The following is a 21710-nucleotide window of genomic DNA, read 5'->3' as shown; positions in this document are numbered from 1 at the left end:
TGCATTGGTCAGCATATTGAGTTTTTCAAGTAAAAGAAAAACAGTAATCCGACAACTTCAAATTGTCCGGCAATTTCAACATTTTTCATAAAATCTCCCTTATTGTTATATCGGATCTTATTTAAAACGAAGAAAAACTGTTTATTTTGCTTATTTTTTTAAAAGAAAATATAAATTTTGCCAACCCTGCACTATACACACACGGTACTCCTTGGACGCAAATAAACTAAACTAAACTTAAGATGGGATGTTGCGTCGTTTATTCTTTTCCAACTTATTATTTTTTATCTGCGCCCTCTTGTGTCAGTGACCAAGGTAGCCCCTCAACTATGGCTGTGTTATTGTGTTATTGGCATAAAAATACTGACAATCTTGGTAGGAAATTTTTGTTGCGCTTTACCTGGTACTCTTTGCTCTAAAAAGCCTACAAAAATATTTTGGGAGTCAGTATTGCATTCTCTACTATAGTCGTTTTCACGCTCAGAAGACACAATGGGCTCTTATGGGCAATGCTTTTCTTATGGGAAATACGAGCGCGCTGTTGTGAAATTTCTGGATTTACAAAGTTAGCTTAAGTAAAATCGGTACCTGCAGTTTTGCAGGAAATTTTGTAGAGAATACGATGGTGAACACAAAAAACTGGTAACTTGCTTACATAATTTTAGATAAATTAAAAACGCAAATTTTCTGTGAAAACACAATTTTTACATTGTTTTCATTCCTAACGTTGAAACATGCCGTAAAATTGAAGCATTCATTATTAAAAAAATTGACACTGTTTTTTAATTGTTATAGGTGACGGTGGTACTCAGAATTTATCAATACTTTAAAGCATATTTGCATTAAAAATATTCAAATAAAGTATGTGAAGATTTTTTTATATTCGTGCAGTAGAAAATGTCGTCGCTGGCCATTTTTTGTTCTGTAATTCCAAGTAAAAACTTCCAGCGACTAAGTTGTGGAGAAAATAATGAAATTATTTTTTATAACCACTCAAAGGTTCCCAGAAATATTACTTCCATGCATTTGGAGTTTCTTTTTAACCCGAACCGCGCGCGAAGTAAGGAGACGTTGTCTGGCCACCTTGAGCTGGCTCACCGCAGCATTCCGGCTAATCACCACCAAGTTTTCGAGTTGTTATTTTATTTCCATTCAGTAAAAGTATTAACTTCATGCAGTTTGTTATAATAGAATTGCAATTACTTAAATTTAATAATTGACAATTATTTCCAATGCTGCTGTTGTGAGCAACATTAGTGCTGTCGCAAGTACACGTTGTTTTTGTTTACATTACTGCCGACATTAATACTGAAATGAAGATCACCTTTCAGTTTCCAACGTACACATAAATCCATAGACACCATATTAACCTTTGAAAGGCTTTCCAACACGAGACAAAATATGGGGCTTCAAGATAGAAATATGACATGCCTTGCTTGAGTCATTCACGTCTTATCAGTTCACGTGGGCCATAACTCATTTGTTTGTTTGGGTTGCAACTTGAATCTAACCCATGTGCCAGGTTCCCCTTACTTGAGTGAGAGATCTGCTTTGGTCTGTTTAGACTTTTTTCCACGCACGTGTCAGCAGTAAGAATAAGCGTCAAATTTGCTGCTGCCACGTAATTCGTCTGCTAAGATGATGTTACAAATCTTAAGAACAGATTAAGACGAGATAAATGCAAGTTTATGATTAGTGGGAATGAATGTACAGGTAATTTAGAACCCTTATCTTTAGAAAACATTTAGCGATATTATTTTAATGTTAACAGAACTTAACCTAACTACGAAAGCATTTAGGTTTATTATTAGAAGAATGCTGAGGAACCTAATCTTAAAACATTTTTGTGAAAGTAATCGCTACAACTTCACAGTATGTGTTACAGACGTAATTGCATACATAGCATGATGAAATCACGATAAAACAAAGACCGAGTCTGCTGCCACGCGCATCTTTTTTGAGGTTCCAGCAGAAAAAGAACGTGGCAGCAGACACTGCCATATATAAAATACGTAACACCTTCATTGTGAAGGAAGGTCATCAATTCCCGGCGACATGAGCTAGCGCTGTATTGGCAACACTGTGCGGTTTCTCCATAAGCGCCGTTGTGTCTTCTGAACGTGAAAACGACTATACCATATGTGCTAACTTAAATGGGTGGGGATGCTACCTTTTGGGGCTGGACATCTCTGACTCTTAAAAAGTGTTGTTCTCCCAAGAGTAATTATCTGTTCTCTACAATCTCTATTGGATACAACATGGCCGAAAGACCATCAATATAATGATCACAACTACGGTTAAAGTTTTGAGCAAAACATCCACGGGCACGGATCGTACGATCAGAGCAAGAAGACCTCGAACGATATGAATTTCTTTTGACAGTTAGTGTATTTCTAGATTTTTTTCTCTCACTACTGGCCACCAATTAGGTAATGTTTATTTCTGTGATTTCTCTTTGCTTATCAGTTTGAAAACAAATATCACGGAAGACTTCTATTGTGAAAAAATGCAGCATGAAATTCAAGTATAGTTCGCAGTTGTGGTTGATAGAGCTAACACTTCGTAACCTAATATACAGTGGACGAGAGGACCTTTTTAATGTTTATAGTATTGTATTACAGAAATTCCAGATTAGTGTAACGGCTAGTACATATTTTAGGTAAATAAATAAGCGGGAGACTTTCACAATTCGCCTTGCACTGTGTGCAAGTTCAGTTTGGTGTGGATTTGATTCATAGCCACCTAATCGGTCCTACCGCTTTGCGAATTATCCGATTATTTGAGGAAAACATTCTAACGCCATCTGGTGTTTCCGTATTCTTGTTGATACAAGCGAACACTAGACTCAGTCATTCTTTGTGTTCAATTCAATGCAATTATCTATTGAAGGGCGAGGTTCAGCCTGCAGCTGTTCTACCACCCAACCCCACTGAACACTTTCTTGTCTTCCTGTACAGCAGTGAAAATTATTTTACGATCTAAACTGGGTCCTTTTTATACCTCATAAACTTACTGAATAACAATATAATTTCCGATCATTTAATTCCGATTTCTTCATGGTACACAGACATTTATTTCACGGTTCGATTTTTATTTATGTCTGTTAACACACACTTCGGAGTTTTAGCGATTACTTACTACTTAGGGTCGGGTACCCTATTCTACACCCTCGAATTTTGAAATTTCTTTTTTTTCATTATGAACATTATTTGATCCTATTTGTGAATAAAAAAAAATTGGAGCGCGGAAAGAAGTATTTACGACTGTACAGCCGTTTAAAGTTGAAATTTTGTCGTTTGAAATGGTTCGCAATTATTTTCAATTTCTAGATCGTGAAACTAACACGACACCAAATTTTAACTATCGATCTCAACCTAACTGAACTAACCTATCCACGCGCCAATGGTTCGTGGGGCTAGCGCCAATGGTTCGTGGGGCTAGCGCCAATGGTTCGTGGGCCTAGCGCCAATGGTTCGTGGGGCAGCAGACCATCTCCCTGTAAGTCAAGTACAATGTCCCGTATGTCTCATCGAACAAAGTCCTCTATGTCCTTCATCCGTTGAACGTGTGTCAATCTCATATTTAGTCCTTTTGTCTTAATTCAATGTCACACAAATCAATTCCAATGTCCAAAGTCGCACAAAACAATTGCAATGTCTCAAATATCCAATCCGCCAATAAATTACATAAATAATATATTGAAATCGCAAATTATCCCATTGCACAAGTCATTCATAACAAGAAAAAATTGCAAATTATCCCATTGCACAAGTCAAAGATAAGAAGAAAAAGAAAATGTTCAGACGTGCGCCTGTGACATGAATCCAAGATGCGCCATGATCAAATCCCTGCAAAACCGTTTCGACGTTACATAAGGAATCTAAATATTGAAAAACGTAAGTTTCATAGCACGTAGATCTAAAAAAATTACTTTCCGCGCTATTTAGAAACATCGTCTCTTATGAAGAACTAATTTTCGTAACGAGAATATTTGAAATGTGCGAAAATTCGAGGGTGTAGAAAAGGGTACCCGAGCCACTACTTACTGTGTCCTTTGCTTGAGAATGGGTTTTTACTTTCGTATACTTCCATGTGATACTTCTCGTGCAACCAGCCATTTGTTTACTGTCATCTTGGTTACAGACTTCTGGTGCCATGTAGGTCACGTGTGGTGAGAAGGGGTTACCTAGTTAGGTGAATCAGGTTTAGGGCTCTTAATATTCAAATAATGTGTCTAAATATTTTTGTGGTTGGCAGGCCAGGTTTCAGGCTTTAAGCATTACAACAATGGGCCCAAGTTTCGATTGTTTAATCCAGAATTTATCATTGTATACAGGCATTTTGACGTGGTTTGGTTTCTATTTAGGTAACAGTTCCGATTGTTTTATGATTATTTTTTTTCATATCTCCTAGCAGGAAGATTAATTATCGTAGAATTTTGGCAAGCATTGTCACACGAAATTTGAACCTTCCTTAAAGTAATGAGCACTGTTTGGATTTCGAGAAAAGTTATTTATGTTGGAAAAAAAAAACAACTTAAAAATTACCTTACGCAAGCATGCGCGCTTGACATTGACAATGTATTTTCCGTTGATAAGCAACTGTAAGTATCGTAGACTAGTGGGAATTAATGTAGAAGTAAATCGGAACTTTAGTAGAATACATTTAGGGTCTTTATTCTAGGTAAGAGAACCAAACCTGGCCTGCCTAACCTAACTGCGAAAGCATATATTGAACAAAATCTTAAGTAATCGCTAAAACTCCGAGTATTTGTTAACAGAAGTAAATCTAAATCTAACCATGTTAACATTGCATTCATAGCATGATGAAATTGCAATAAAACAAAAGGAACTTTGACCGCTATATATGCCTATTAGCACATACTTCAGAGTTTTAGTGATTACTTACTGCATTTTGTGTGGAGAATGATTTTTCCCTTCCATACACTCCTGTATGATTTTTCGTTTGCCAGCAGCCATTTGTTTACTGTCATCTGGGATATGAACTGCTGTTGTCACCTAATTTACATGCAGGGTGTGTGAAGAGGTATTATATTGCTAAATAATATTGTTAGGTTAGGTGGGTCAGGTTTAAGGCTATTAACATTAAAATAACATCCCTAAATGCTTCCAACACCTGATGACTTAGCAGCTGGTCTGAAACACGAACCTCCTTTTGAGTCTGACATGAAAGTCCGCTAAAACTCTGTGTCATAGACAACCAGAAACCAAGAACGGTTGCACGCTGCAATGTGCGGACTCTCGTGTAAGCTGCTTTTCAAATCATAATTTCTCTGATAAATATTACTTAGTGAAACTTTTAACTCTACTAATCAGTTTCTCCAACCCTCAAACTTATTTCCACAATTGTTTCCATTCTAAAACTCCTAGAACATTTGCACAAAAAAAAGAAAAATTGAATATTCATAACAATTACCTTTCTTTGATATAATTAGTAGTAATACTGATAGCTGCAGTGGTCAAGTCGGTAGGACATCTGGCTGCCACGTGGGAGACTCGGGTTCGATTCCCAGAGTGGGTGATCTAAGGTCCGTATTTTTTGGTCGTTGTCCCCACGTAAAGCAGCTCTGGAGCTCACCCAGCCTCAAATCAATGAGTACCTGGGAGCAACACTTGGGGGATAAAGGTGACCAGAGGATGGTGCTGATCACATCATCTTCAAAATGGCCGAGATTGAGAATGCATGGGCCCCTACACCCAACCCCTAAATGTGCCTTCATGTCACAGTGTGCTATATGCACAAGGAACTTTACCTTTACTGATTTTATCCTGCTTATATTGACTGATGGCACTATATTAGTCTTGGCTATATTTAAAGTTCTTCAATGGTAACATTTTCTTACATTTCTTAATAGATTTCAAAATGCCTAAGAAATTCGCTGGTGAAAACTCAAAAGCTGTTGCAGCACGTGCTCGCAAACAAGCAGCGAAGGACGTGGAGATAGCACGCAAGCAGCAGGAACAGGAAGATGCTCTTTGGAAGGATGATGATAAGCATGTACAAAGAAAACAACAACGAAAGGTACAGTATATTCAAAAGAGAAATTAGTAACCACACGTTGAATGTAAAGTCTTCAAAAATTGAAAGTTTCCCACTGTTGAACTCTTTAAATTACTTAATATAGTGAATGCCACTGTTGATTTCTGAAAGTTCTCCAAGTGTATATTTACCTTTGAGATTTTTTATCAAACTAAATAATTTATAGAAGTGAAAATTTATATCTTTCTTCAGAGAAAATGTAAGTAGTATAAGCCAAGCGTCAGGTTAACCTTGCAGCAGGTTTTATGTATCAATCCGCGCGAGAACTGAGCTCAGAATCTTCCGTGCCAGTCTTGCCTCAACCGCCGAGCTGCTTACATCGCACACACTGAGAAAATCCACAGTATTGCCAACCACACAACACATCAAAACCTGCATGTATGTCAAGCGGAATATATTTGTGTTTCTTTTTGTCTCCTGAAACATAACATTTTAGAAGTACTTTCGGCGCATAAATTATTTAAAAAAATGTGTCATTACTTAATATAAATGCGAAATATCTTCGAAACATGAGAGTATTTTTCCCAGGGGGGCAAACAAGTCACATTTCCCCCAAAAGAGTGTAGTTCCCTAATAAAATTGCTTAAATTTGAATTTATTGTGTTAATATTATTATACATATATAACATATTATTGTGGCTAAAATGAAATTATATGTGTGAAATACATAATTTTTGGTTGACTTTCATTTTCCAGGGAGGGAACGGCCCCCTTTCCCCCCCTTCCGGACACCCATGAGCATGTGTGTATCTTTCGAGCACGCAAAAATAAAAATAAACAAAGATATAAGAAAACAACGACAGGCCCTCTTGAATTTAATGACAAATTATTGTTTTTGGTTTATAAAAAAATACGTTTATGAAAACCTTTGTTACTGTAAGACACACGCACTTCAAGTTATACCAGCAAAAAAAAAAAAAAGTATGATTTGTTATTGTGGATATATACAATCAGGTGCATTGTCTGCTGCTATTATTCTGGTTACAATTTATGAATCACTTCACTAAACCAGGATTCAAATCTTGGTCTGTCCATTTCTTGCAAATCATCCATCCCTTTCCTTGCACGGAACAGTAAATATATGCGCCTTCAACAAAGACGTCATTGCCGTCAGTGGGTGAAACAATAAGCTTCCCCCTTCCCCTCTCCCTTTCTCGTCGGTTTCTTCAGCCCTGGCGGTGGTTTTGCATGGTGATATATATATATATAAAAAAAATCAATATAACGCCCACGCCCCTCCCAGAGTTAAAGCACGTCTGGTCCAAATAATAAACATGTTTCTTCTCACGGGGATATCTTTTAATACCGGGGACATTCTTTTGTAGTCAAACAACAAACAATCGTTTCCTCTTCCTAAACTCAAACTGCAAATCATTCAACACCCGGGATACAGTTCGTGCGCCCATTGACGGCAAATCACCTCACGCCCTGTTTTACTTTGATCTTGTTTCCGTAAGGAGGATTATGCATTTTAAACAACTTGCTTGATTTGAAGAGTTTTTTCCTTCGGATGAAGCCCACAATAACACTCGCTGAACAGGAGACCTTGCTTGATTCAGCCATTCTCGCCGATGTATAGCACGATTATTAATCACAATAAACATAGGGTTAAAATAGTGGGATGTGCAACACTGGTATCACGGATTCCACACGCTCTGCAACGTATTCAGTCTTGCTCGACTCGCACTTGGGCTTCAGGGATTCCTCAGCTCAATACAAACTCCAGTTGGCGAATCTGCGGATCCAAGTTCGTCTGCACAGTGATTGCAACCGATCAAGTCCACACCTGCTAATGGATGTATTATTTTGTCTGTATTTTACAAATTAAATAACTGTTCTCTTGCAAGTATGCAGTTGTGTGGGAATAGAACCCGTCTCAGTGGAACTATATTCTTGCGTGCACGTTTGGATCTACATATGCGAAAACCTGCTGCAAGGTTAACCTGACGCTTGGCTTAGGTTGATTGATTTTTTCTTATGTCGGTACAATTTTTTAATGATATTGAATAGGTCAAATATCTATTTCTAAAGATGTAAATTAATTAGAGTTGGAAGTGGTCGGGAAAAAATTGGCTTTTTTTGGAAAAGTTACAGTTTTTTCCGCAGCTTTTTTGCATGAGCTTTTTCCCCCAAAGTGTTTCAAATCAATGAAAATACATTGCTTGGCTTCATTTCTCTTTTACAGCTTTCTTCTTCTTCTTATGGCGCTACAGTCCACTGATGAACCGTGGCCGCCTCTGTGATTTGTCTCCATCTATCTCTACCTTTTGCCACAACTTTCCAATTTCTATACTGGAGCTTCCGAACATCCTCTTCCACTCCATCCACCCATCTTAATTTAGGCCTTCCTCACTTCCTTTGTCCACCTGGGCTATCCATCATCACTCTCTTTGCAGGGTCACTATCACTCTTGCCCATCTTAATCTTGCTGCCTTTATTATACCAATAACTGTTGGTTCTTGATATAAGTCGTAGAGCTCCTTATTAAATTGCTTTCTCCATTTTCCATTCTCACATACTGGTCCCAATATTCTTCGTAATATCTTTCTTGCAAAGGTCTCTACCATCTGTTCATCTTTCCTTGAACTGGTCCAAGTTTCCGCAGCATAGGTCAATACAGGCCTTACCAGTGTCTTGTAAAGTGTTAACTTAGTTGTTCTGGACAATATTGTGCTCTTAAAATTCTCTGTAGTCCATAATAGGTCCTATTCACAGGTATACGAGGAGGTACCCAAAAGAAACCAGAATCAGAATGTTGCGCGGATTACCGATGTAGTTACGGCTTGTGCCGCTAGGTGTCATTAGTATGGGATATCTTGCATCAATCTGCAAGTTGGCATTATTCTGTGCTGAGCGGTTCGTTCGTAGTGTTGCATTGTTTGTGGTGTTGCGGCAAGAGTCTGGCAATTTTTGAGTGATTGTTGAGATGGCGGACCACAAGGAGCAAAGGACCTGTGTTAAATTTTGTTTCTTGTTGGGAAAAACGGCTGCTGAGACCGTTGCTATGCTTCGCCAAGCTTTTAATGAATCTGCTTTGGGAAGGACCCAAGTCTAGGAGTGGTTTTCCCGGGTCAAAGATGGTGACATGTCAACTGAAGACTTACCCCAAGGCCTGGCCGTCCTTCGTAAGGCAGAAATGAAGAAAACATTGGAAAAGTTCGAGATGCCATTAATGAAAATCGTCGAAAGACCATCGAGCAAATTTCTGAAGAAGTGGAGTTGTCCTGGAGTACCTGCCAGCGCATTTTAACTGACGATTTGAAGATGAGACGGGTGTCTGCTAATGTGGTTACTTCACCCTGACAACGCCCCAGCCCACACGGCCATGTCAGTGTGACAGTTCTTGGCAAAGAACAACATGGTGCTTGTGCCCCATCCCCCGTACTCACCCAATTTAGCACCCTGTGACTTTTTTTTGTTCCCGCAGATGAAGAGGAATGTGAAAGGGAAGCAATTCAATGAGGTCAAAGACATTACGGATAAAACCTTGAAGAGTATTGCGCCAGAGTAGCTTCGAAACTGTATTCAACAGTGAGAAAAATGTTAGGACAATTGCATTAAAGCACATGGGCAATACTTTGAAGGTGACTAGAGTAGACATGCTTACCTGAATGTACCTACAACATGTACATGTAGGGTCAAAATAAAACAAGGTGACAAAATTCCAGTTTTTTTTGGGTACCTCCTCGTATGTCTTGCCGTTACTTCCTCCTGTGAATCATTCTCATATGTCACAATAGAACCCAGGTAGATAAAGGAATCCACTCTATCAAAGGTATAATTAGCTATTGTTATGGTTGGTGATGGATTATATCCGTGTGCTTTACCTGCTGCCATGGACTTAGTCTTCCCTTCATTCACCACCAATCCCATTTTCTTTCCTTCCCTTTCTATGGCTAGAAATGCTTCTTCTACTGCATATAGAGATCTTCCTACTATGTCCACATCATCCGCGTATGCTAGTATCTGGATTGACTTATAATATATGGTACCCCTGATTTGCATTCGAGCTACCCGTGCTTCCCCAAAGTGTTTCAAATCAATGAAAATACATTGCTTGGTTTAATTTCTCTTTTACAGCTTTCACTTATCTAAATTTAAAGTACAACTTTCAATGTGGAATTCATAGCTTGACAAAGCTGTTTGCAAAAATGACGGCTTTTTTGAATGGATAGTTTTCCCAAATGTTATCTTCAAATTTCAGTGGGTTTTTAAATACATCTACATAGTATATATACACACACTCACATAACTTGAGTAGGTGTTGCATGTATATTTTGTAAGTAGAATGTAATAGTACCGTATAGTATAATTTTCAATGTTTGATTTTTTTGTTTGAAGTATATCCACTTTATGCATAGATATGATCATCGGGACTGGACCTACAGTTTAAAGTGGGACCCAAACCACTGCGCAATGTGCCTTCACCGAGTATCGAACCTGGGACTCCTTGATTACAAGGCCATAACTTTACCACTACACCATGGGGGAGGCATTTTTCAATGTTTGTTCAAGATTCAGGGCGATTCACATTCTGCCTTTCATTTGTTTTTCTTTTACTCCTGCTGGGAACCTTATTTCGTGAGAACACAGAACTCTGGGAAGATGTGCGCGAAGTGTGTGCAAGACGTTACGTAATTTGTATTACAATAACAAGCATTTTAGTGCAAACATCGATTATTCAAGTGTGTATATATACTGTGTATTATAATGAGCGTAAATTAAATGCAGTAAGTATTATGTGTTGAGTGTTATATCGTGTTGAATCAAACCTGCCTGTGAAATAATTATGTCCTCTAATTCAGAAAGTGTAAGGGGTGCTCCTTCCACGTAGTGCACCCAATAGTCAACCTCACTTCTACATAGTACACCCTGGACTGCAGACTAACGAGGCTCTGGCGACTGACCCCATGGCCAGTATAATTTTGTTTGTGTTGTCCTGTGTTTTGTCCTTATTTGTGCTGAGTGCTCCTTTACAGCCTCAGCTTTTAACGAAAATCAGAATATTTTTTGATTTTTAGTTTTGCAACGTTAGAGTTGTTATGTGTAACGATAAGGGGCTGGACCCCGTATAATGTGACGGGTGCAAAATAGCCTTAGTGCTGACGCACCCAAAATTTTTAATTCAAATTCAAATAATTCAGAAAGTCAAACTGCACATTTACGTTGGTCCTACATAACCAACCTACCACAACCATGTTTGAATTTGCACATAAAGCAAAAGAAAAAGAAAAAATCTTGCTACATCTTTTAACACAATCAAATGTATCCTTGATAATACAGTTTCTTCTTGAACTTGAACGAAAATCTAATATCACACTCCTTGAGATTTGTATTAGCATAAAATATTTGTATTCTGGCTTTAAAGTGTATTACGTATAATTTGACTTAATGGCCACTAAACTTGGTTATGGAACAAGATGTGGTGTATTTTGGCCACCTAAGGTGGTGGTTCTCAACTGTTGTGAGACCACAGCATATGAATCCAGTCAATATCCTGTGCAAAAAAAAATTAATTTCTATTTGTTTTTAAACTTTATACATTAATATACACCCTTGAAATTAATTATTGATAATGGAATATTGTATGTGCCTAGGCTTGTTGACAAATATAAAATTGGGTTTAAAATAGTTGGCAACCATTTGATCTAATGAACTCTTGTGGCCTGGTATAATTTATGCCAGGGCCCAGTACCAGGCCAGTCTGGCACTTGAGAGGCATTGCAATAGTGCATGGTGGCACCAAAACTTGAGGGAGAAACTGAAATACATTGGCCACAAGTGGCAATTTAAAAGGAAAATCTGGCTTTCTGGCAGTAAAATTTTGTTTGTTTAGTTAAGCCCATTTAAGCTCAGACATGTTAATTGGGATTGGACCTACAGCTTAAAATGGGACCTGAATCTGTGCCTTTATTGGGAATTGAACCTGGAACTCCTTGATTACAAGGCGACAACATTACTTTATGCCATCGGCAGGCCTGTATCCAGTGAAGGAACCATGGGGGACATGCCCCCACTCCCTTGAGCTATGAAATATTTAAATGTGAGCCTATAAAAAGCCAGAAAAATAACATCGCCGATTTTTCATATTTGAAAAAAAATATATTTTTTCCTTTCATAAGTGAAAGTTGTGTAGAGAGGCAGGTTCCAGAAGTCTGGAATATTGTAGTTTTAGTTTTATAACCATTGATGCAAGGCTACCAGTTGTCCCAATTTAGTTGGGATTTTTCGAGCCCTGATAATAATACAGTATTAATTTATGCATTATGAATAGACCAATAAATTGTGTTAATGTATTAATTTATGTATAACATTCAATCAAACTCTGGCCATTTTCTAACAGTGCGTGTATTTATAAGTAACTTTGGGTAACTAAATCTCCCTTGTAGTAGCATAGTGATTTTAAATATTAAATGAAGTGAATATGCATGTAGTAGTTCTGCATACGTATTGTGAATAGTAAAGTTTTAATTGTCTTGAAACATCTAATAGTTTAATACAAGGTTCGCCAATCAAAAGGCCGAACTTTTTCCTTAGGAAAGAAAACAAGTAATTACGTTCAAATTACATTATCACTTTCAAAATAATCACCAGAGGAGGCAATACACTTTGACCAGCGTTTGTACAGGTCTTGGAAACACTGCTGATAGTCATTGACAGTAAGTGTTCGCAAAATACGTGTAACATTTAATTTAATGTCCGCGACGTCATCAAATCTTCGCCCTTTCATAGCCATCTTAACCTTGGAAAAAAGGAAAAAGTCAGCAGGCGATAAGTCCAGAGAATATGGAGGGTGATTGATCACTGTCACTGAATGCGTAGCAAGGTATTCTTGTACAAACAATGCAGTATGAGGCCGAGCATTTTCGTGTAACAGAAACCATTGGCCAGAATTAAAGAAAAAATATATAATAAACACTTAACGTGAGTGAGTATCATTGTTAAAACAATGTAATAAACGACGTTTCACAGAGCTATGCTCCGCTTCTTCAGGTTTCTTTTTATCAGCACATAAAGTACTTCGTCAGGTGGACAAATCCAGGATTAGGTTAAAAGGTTTTGGATTAAAAGACGTAAAATTACATAACAGTTAAAAAAGCCATAAGGACTTGACAATACTTCCAAAGAATCACAGAGGTCCTTCCTAACCCGCTTCATCCTGTTTCTGAGTCAACCAAGCACTTCCTTGTAATACCACTGATTAATTGTTTGGTTTTCAGGGACAAATTCATGGTGGATCAGTCCTCGGGAATCAAAAAATGCGATCAGCAGCACCTTTGTCTTCGATTTCGACATCCGTGCTTTTTTCTTTACGGGCAAGAACTGTCCTTTCCACTGCACACTCTGTCTTTTTGTTTCAGGGTCATATTGTAAACACCAGGTTTCATCTCACCATACACTGCCCGTATCATCTGAAACATTTCGGTAAACGATTTACCCAATTTGTAACAAAACTTTATGCTGTAACGTTGTTCCATCTTGGTGCTCGAATATTTTACGCCACCTGCACATGACCTGCATCTGACGCACACGTGCCCCGATACCGACTGCCTGTAAAAGGTTGAAACATGCACTGACGGGAAGTTTAGGTATAGCTCTTTGCAGTGTTGCCAGAATACGGTACCTTTTTATTTGGTTTGGTTCTTTTTTTTTTTTTTTTGACAGTTTGGTTTCTTGTATTAACATTTGTTTCATTTTTATGACATCGCAGGAATGCAACTTGAGTGTAACGAAATCATTTTCAGTTTTTAAACAGTTTTTCTTGTATGTACGCATTGCTTGCATTATATAATTATTTTCCTGTAGTTTACGGTTATTACAAGCATAAGAAAACAGTTTTTCTTTGTGACGTTTCAGGAGAACACACGCTCCTTTCATCAGACATTTATTTTCATTTTGACTAAAGATACAGTTATAACAATGGTTAGTAATTTTTTAAACAAAAAGAATCTGTTATATAATGGATGTTGTCAATGTTACATTGTTGTAATATAGCAACTTAACTGTGAAAAAACAGTCTGTTTTATTATTAAATTATGAATCCAAAATATCATCAGGTAATTCAAATTCATCATTGTTTTCACAAAGTCTCTTGATGTTTTCTGTTACATTAAATTTTAAAGATGGTGGCTTACTCCATTTGTGAAAAAGAAAACTCCATACTGGATCTATGTTACCATTTTCATTATTTAATTTATTCCAGTGTTCTTCTGCAATGAACGAAGCTTCCCAGACATTCAACTCTGTGTTTCCCGTTAATCTTTTTAAAACCCTTCTCTTTTTAATCAAATGCTTCTCTTCGATGATATGAGTTGACAAACCTGTTCTTGGGTTTAGATTTATAATGTCCAAATCGTGTTCGTGCCATCTTATTGCCATTTTCCTTGCTGTTTGTCCCACATAATCTTTTGAACATGAACAACTTATATTATATATTCCTGTGGTTTCCACATCTGGTAGAGAGTTTCTCATTTTGAATTCATTAAATGTGCATTCCAAACTCCTTGGTGATTTAAAAACAATTTTGAAATTAAAACTTCTAAAAATTTTTGCAATTTTATGTGAGAATCCCTTGTGGAATGGGATGCACACAAATTTCTTTTCAACAGATTTTTCATCTTTGTCTGTATTTCTTTTTTCCTTAAGTTTTCTTGCAACTTGTTTTTTGATTTGGTTTATTCTGTTAGTATGAAAGCCATTTTCTTTTGCTATATTAAAGAGCCTTTCTTCTTCATTTTTGATATCCTCATTATTAGAACATAGTCTTTGTGCTCTCAGGAAAAAATTTAAAAATATGTTATCCATTGTTATACGCGAATGTTCTGATTTGGCATGGATGTATTTTTCCCCCGCTAATTTTTTCCTATGGACCGATGTTTGAATTGTTGAGTCAGTTGTCTTAATTTGCAGATCAAGGAAAGAAATTACATTGTTATTCATGGGTTCGCAAGTGAATTTTATGCGAGGATGTGATTCATTTAACAATTTAAATACGTCCATGATGGTGTTCTCATTTTTAGCAATAATTAGCACATCATCCACATATCTGATGTAGAGTTCGATATCCGCACCTATCACATTAACAATTGGAGATTCTATGTAATGAAGGAAAATGCTGGAGATGATTCCGGATACTGGGTTTCCCATTGATAGACCATTACTCTGCTGATAGATTTTGCCATCAAATAAAAAGTAATTGTAATTTGCACATACAGTAAACCATCGAACCATTTCCCATGATTCTACTGGGTTAACCTTCATCTCAATAAGCCATCTGTGTAATGCATCTGTGGCACCTTCTATTGGGACACTAGGATATAAATTTTCAACATCAAAACTTGCAATACGATACTCATTATTCCAAACAATATTTTTTAGTTTCTGTTTCACTTCATATGCATTTTTAACACTGAATGGTGTTTGTTGTTTAATTATAGCAAGTCTTTCAACTAGATATTTGGATAGTTTGTATGCAGGATGTGTGAAAGTTGCAATGATGGGTCGTATTGGAGTTCCCGGTTTGTGAGTTTTTGGTAGTCCAAAGGCAATCGGCAGGGTTGAATTTTTGACAATGAGTTTTTTCTTCATTTCTCTTGGTATCGTGATACTGCTTTCAATTACTTTCTTTACCTCATTTATTATTTTAGTTATAGGGTTTCGAGAGGTTTCTGTGAAATTGTTTACTTTGAAACATTCTTCCATTTTTTCTTTATAGTCCTTAATTCGGATAAGGACAGGTTTATTTTCCTTGTCCGATTTTATTAAGAAAATGTCGTTTTCTTTCAACCAGATCTTGAAACCATGAACTTTTTTCCCCAACCTTATATGCTCTTTCTCCCGTTCCGTGTATTTTGGACCTCTGTTATTTCTTCTGTTGTATTCAAAACTTAACCGTTCATCAAGAGCATCATGTGTGAGATTTCGTAATTTTCTCTTTTCCTCCTCATCATCTAAGAAATTCAGTGCTTTCTCTATTGAAATCACAAAATCTTCCTTGTGTATATAAGCACTACCAACTGAAAATTTCATTCCGAATTGAAAAATTTCGATATACTCATCAGGTACCTCAATATCCGTAAGATTTATAAATAATCTGTTGTCAATGTTCTGTTGTTCAATGGCACAAACACGTGAAAATTTGTATTTTTGTGCTCAGATATGTTTGTATGAAGTTCATTTTGTGCTCAGATATGTTTGTATGAAGTTCATTTTGTGTTCAGATATGTTTGTATGAAGTTCATTTTGTGCTCAGATATGTTTGTATGAAGTTCATTTTGTGTTCAGATATGTTTGTATGAAGTTCATTTTGTGCTGAGATGTTAATAAGAACTGGGCCTACAGTTTTAAAATGGAATCCGAATCATGCAATATGTCTCCACCAAGGATCCACGTGGTACCCCCTGATTATAAGACAGTGGTACCACTATGCCATTGGGTAGGTAATACACAAACTCGCATAATGTAAAAACAAATTAGTAGCTAGCAGAAATGGCCAATGTGTCTCTCTTAAATGTAAAATTATTTAGGTAGTTCCAAAATATAACATTAGGAACTTCTAAGACTCTTAACTGACACTGCAAGTGAAATAGATTAGCCGTAATTAGTAAAAAGCCAAAATTTCCATTTTTTCTCTCTCAAGAAAGCTTTCTTTTTAACGGAAAAAAACAATCCATTTAAAAGAGCCGGGTTTTTTGCAACTCTAAAATTAATAAAAAAGTCAATGTGTGAGATGCATTTAAATAAAATATGACAATACTCTATTGCCATTAAAAGGCCTCCCCGATGGTGCAGTGGTAGCGTCGTTGCCTTGTAATCAAGGGGTCCTGGGTTTGCTTCCTGGTGGAGGCACATAGTGGTTCGGATCCCACTTTAAATTGTAGGTCCAGTCCCAATTAGCCTTACTGTGCACAAAGTGGACTTAAGACACCAACTCAATCAATCTATTACCATTAAAGGAAACAAGAACCTCATAGTTATTAAATGGCAATGAGGGAAAAAATACAAAACTCTAATGAAATACAATTTCAAGAGTAATAGCAAAATATTCACAAATGGATTAAATATAGCAAGGTATGCCTTAGATTATATTTTTAAAAAAAATATATGCTTAAGGCTTTTTGTCAGAATATAATTTATGTTATAAAACAAATCAGATATCAGCTTCTTTGTAGTTTATTGTTCAAAAACTCCAGGCTAATCATTATGCATAGTGAATTACAAGTCTTGGTTGTGCGAACTTGTTCTAAAATGGAGTTTATTTTGATTTCTTGTGTTATGGCTGTGTAGCCATATTTCTAGAAAACATTCTAGTATTTCTATGAATGATGCATGGAGTTTCAAAGATGTGCAGGGAAGATAGTGGCAATATTTACAGCTCCTAATTTTTTTTTCGTTGATACATGCAAGTGACGTTATTCATCACTTTCGTCATTTATGTTTAGATAACGCAAATTTCTACTTGACTTCTTGATCTTTTACTAATATTATTTATGAAGTTCTGAAATGTGATTTTAAAAATGCATTGCTTGTTGTTGTAGGAAGAAAGGGATAAGAAAAAGCAAGAACAATTAGAAAAGAAAGCAGAAGCCAAAGCTTTGTTACAAGAAGAGGCTGAGAAAATTCAGATAGTTCGAAAGCAGCCACTAGCTAAAGTTACTAGGGCTCAAATTGAGGTAAGTTCTCCTTTTCCTCTCTTTTTTATGATGTGTTAATGTACTTGTAGAATTTATGATTTTTCATTTTTTATAAAGTCAGAACATGGAGAAAGAAGTCTTTAAATTCATAGCACAAACTCAAATTAATAATGATTCCATGTAATTTGTTCACTTATTGATTTCTGTGTTTCACTGTCACCATTTGCAAAAAGCTATTCATTAATAAGTATGTGTGAGCAGGGGTACACAAAATTAAAAATATTTCAGGTCTCACCCTTTTTTCTCATGAGCCAGCATTATTATTTTTTTTTTCAGTAAATACGGGCCAAGAGAGCCATGAATCCAACTAATATAAAGCTACACATTTTGAAATGTGACAAAGTATTTAATTTATTAATTAATACAAGATTCAATTAAAAGTAATGACTTCGTGCATTGGAGTGCCTTTCCTAATGAAGCCTCTACCGGTAACACCATAATGCAATACATTCTAATATATGTATACCATATCGCTGCAAATTTTAAATTTCTGAATACCAACAGTGCAAAAATTAATAATGGTATGTTTATTATTCTGATTTAACGATGCACCGAATACAGAAAACACACAAAGATACACCAAATACAGAAAACACACAAACATTAATAAAAAAACATATACTGTACTCATTATTGAAAGAAAGCTAATGGGCCGGACCTCATGGCGGAGTGGTTAGCACATCGTGCTACGACGCCAGGTGTCCCGGGTTCGAATCCTAGCCTGGGCATGGATGTTTGTGAGTGTCCATTCATCATATCATCACTCATCCCCATCTTCGCAAATTAGCCAAAAGTGGCACAAAAGGCGAAGTAGAATAAATCAAATCAAAAATCATGAAAGCTAATGGAAATGTACATAACTGAATTCATTTATTTATTTATTTACGACTTTGTTTACATAGCGAAGTTAAGGCATTAATGCCTTCTCTTCCACTTAACCATTAATTACAGGGATCTTTTTTTTTTCTTTACAGTTAATTGTATACAATTAAAAAAATAAAAAAGATAAATGAAAAATAAGGTAATAAAAGAAAAATAAAGTAATGAAAGTAAAATGAAAATAAAAATGAAAGCAATACAGTTTGAATACGAGCAGTCAAGCCCTGGATTAACCATTAATTACGTACATTGCTCATTATTTTTACTAACACAATGAAAAAATATAACTTAGAAGAAATTAAAAATAAAAGCAATACAGTTTCTACATGGACACACACACACACATATTCATACACAAATACATACATAGAAAGCATATTTCGTGGGCTAAATGTATAACGCATTTCTTTCTGGGAATTTAATCTAGATCCAATTGTTTAGCATGTATAATTTTAAATGTATTTTATATTATTATTATTTAAAAAAAAAAATAGAACAGGATTTGAAAATTCAGGTGCCAGGTGAAAATTTTCATTCACCATGGCAACTAAACACCTTGTATTTGTCTACCAATGAATGTGACCTTTTGCCCATAGTTGTGGCTCTTTCACTAGACGTCACTTGTATTTACAGGGTGGCGACAGACCTGGAAAACCGGGAAAAGTCAGGGAATTTGAGGTGTCAAAAAAAGTCAGGGAAATGTCAGGGAATTTCGTCTTCATTGACTTTGAACACTCTTTTGACGAAAATTGTTATAACTCGGGCACTATGGGAGCAATCTACTTCGGATAACTTTTGTTTTGCAGCTAAAACATCAGCGCATGCAACGGTGTACAATTTAGAACACCGGATCGAGGAAGGGGGCTTGGGGGGCATGTCCCCTGAATTTCAATGGGAAAAAAACATAAAAATCTGGAGTTTGCCCCCTCTTCTCCTGCTATTTTGGAGAGAAGGCGCGAACTTTAGTATTCTTTTCAAAGAATGGACATTTCTCAAGAGAATGAAACATGTTTTATGTTCTTGGGTGCCATACAAGTTGAATAATAAGCCAAAATGTGATTATTATTTTTTTATGAAAAATAGGTAATTTGCATTTTTGGAGGAAAATTGTTATAACTCGGGCACTAAGGGAGTAATCTACTTCGGATATTTTTTTATTTTGCAGATAAAACATCATAACATGCAACCGTGTACAATTCAGAACGCCGAACCGAGGAAGGGGGGTTTAGGGGGGTGACCCCCGAATTTCAATGGAAAGAACAAAAATCTGGAGTTTGCTACATTCTTTTCAAAGAATTGACATTTCTCAAGAGAATGAAACATGTTTCATGTTCTTGGGTGCCATACAGGTTGAATAATAAGCCAAAATGTGAAACTGTTTTTTACGAAAAATAGGTAATATGCATTTTTGGAGGAAAATTGTTATAACTTGGGCACTATGGGAGCAATCTACTTCGGATAAGTTTTGTTTTTCAGCTAAAACATCAGAGCATGCAACCGTGTACAATTCAGAACGCCGAACCGAGGAAAGGGGGTTTGGGGGGAGCGACTACCGAATTTCAATGAAAAAAACAACATAAATAAGGATTTTACCCCTCTTCTCCCGCTATTTTGGGGAGAAGGCGCAAACCTTAGTATTATCTTCAAAGAATGGACGTTTCCAAAGAGATTGAGACATGTTTCATGTTCTTTGGTGCCATACAAGTTGAATAATATGCCAAAATCTGATTTTTTTTTTAAAAAAAATTACGAAAAATAGGTAATTTGCATGTTTGGAGAAAAATTGTTATAACTCGGGTACTATGAAAGCAATCTACTTCGGATAACTTTTGTTTTGCAGCTAAAACATCAGCGCATGCAACGGTGTACAATTTAGAACACCGGATCGAGGAAGGGGGCGGGAGGGGGGCACGTCCCCTGAATTTCAATGGAAAAAAAAACAACAAAAATCTGGAGTTTACCTCCTCTTCTCCCACTATTTTGGGGAGAAGGCGCAAACCTTAGTATTCTCTTCAAGGAATGGACGTTTCCAAAGAGATAGAAACATGTTTCATGTTCCTGGGTTCCATACAAGTTGAATAATGAGCCAAAATGTGAAACTCTGTTCGGAAGTGTGGCATGGATATGTTGCGGAGAGGGGGGAGGTTGGTCATCAATATGAATTTCCCAGCCTTTCTCCAGACCTGTGTCAGAGTTTCCACCCAAACATAAGAGTACGAAGGTCCAAAAAGCACATTCATTTTGTAAACAGCACCATGATACCATATGGTATCATCGGACGAGTACGACCTTACTCTGATGATACCATATGGTATCATCAGGGGAGTAAAGGTTAAGTCTCTAAGTATTACGTGGAAAATGCATTGAATTTTCATTTTTTTCTTGTCCGTATGGGAGTAGTAAGGGGACTTGTCAACAGATGGAGGGGATAAGAGCGGGTGGTGCCTTCCGATAGTTGTCGGACGTCGTAGTAAGGCATTTTGTTGGGCAAACTGAAGGAACATGGAAACAAATAGGTTCCATTGATACATACGATTTTTGTCGAATATTGCCACCCGACAAAGTATCTCACTACAACATGCGACAGAAATTGCATGGACTGCAACATCCAACAAAAATCACATGCATAAACAAGAAGAGCTTTAGACTGCAAATAGGCTGCTGGAATTTTATTATTCTTCTGGCTCGCTTCACCTTATTGAATGTAGCAGTGCTTACGAAGGTTTTCTTTCATCATCCTGACACATTACTGGTTTCGCACAAGTTAACATACGTTTACGATGACATTGCAATATTCTTAGATATCAATAAGAATACAACCAAACGGGATATATATTGAATACTCTCACGAAAACAGTGAAACCTAAAACTGCATTGGTGAACGTTATAAAAATTGGCAAGTGCATGCTCCCAACCGAAAATTTACTGAAACACTAGTATTGCAATGAAATTAACGCCACTTTCTGTCCTGTCTGTTTAATCTCGTGAGAGATGGTCTTAAATCTCTCACTGAGTGAAGTTAATGTCCAATATTATGAAATACAATACTAATAATAAATACGTAAATATTTTAATATC

General features: G+C 36.6%; 1 protein-coding gene and 1 long non-coding RNA gene across 4 annotated transcripts in view; both read left to right on the top strand.

Annotated features, from left to right (window-relative positions):
* The first annotated feature begins 2248 nt into the window (after positions 1-2248).
* The window catches only part of LOC145994637 (coiled-coil domain-containing protein 124), a 28222-nt gene continuing 8760 nt past the window's right edge, over positions 2249-21710 (top strand). The window contains exons 1-3 of one of the 3 annotated variants that reach the window (XM_083130730.1): positions 2249-2381; positions 5876-6042; positions 17598-17732. In XM_083130730.1, the coding sequence (XP_082986856.1) occupies positions 5884-6042; positions 17598-17732 (294 nt within the window). In that variant the 5' untranslated portion in view covers positions 2249-2381; positions 5876-5883. Of the gene's footprint in view, positions 2430-2529; positions 2660-5875; positions 6043-17597; positions 17733-21710 lie in introns of those variants that run through there. The other 2 variants (XM_083130729.1, XM_083130731.1) reach the window with 2 other exon arrangements.
* LOC145994638 (uncharacterized) overlaps positions 3666-21710 on the top strand; it is a 252339-nt gene continuing 234294 nt past the window's right edge. The window contains exon 1 of the long non-coding RNA XR_014442389.1: positions 3666-3896. This is a non-coding gene — a long non-coding RNA (uncharacterized LOC145994638). The remainder of the gene's footprint in view (positions 3897-21710) is intronic.

This window comes from Lepisma saccharinum, chromosome 11, assembly GCF_977018435.1.
Source record: "Lepisma saccharinum chromosome 11, izLepSacc3.1, whole genome shotgun sequence".
Lineage (NCBI taxonomy): Eukaryota > Metazoa > Arthropoda > Insecta > Zygentoma > Lepismatidae > Lepisma > Lepisma saccharinum.
The sequence above is the reverse complement of the archived record's forward strand: the minus strand, read 5'-3'. Positions and strand labels throughout refer to the sequence as shown.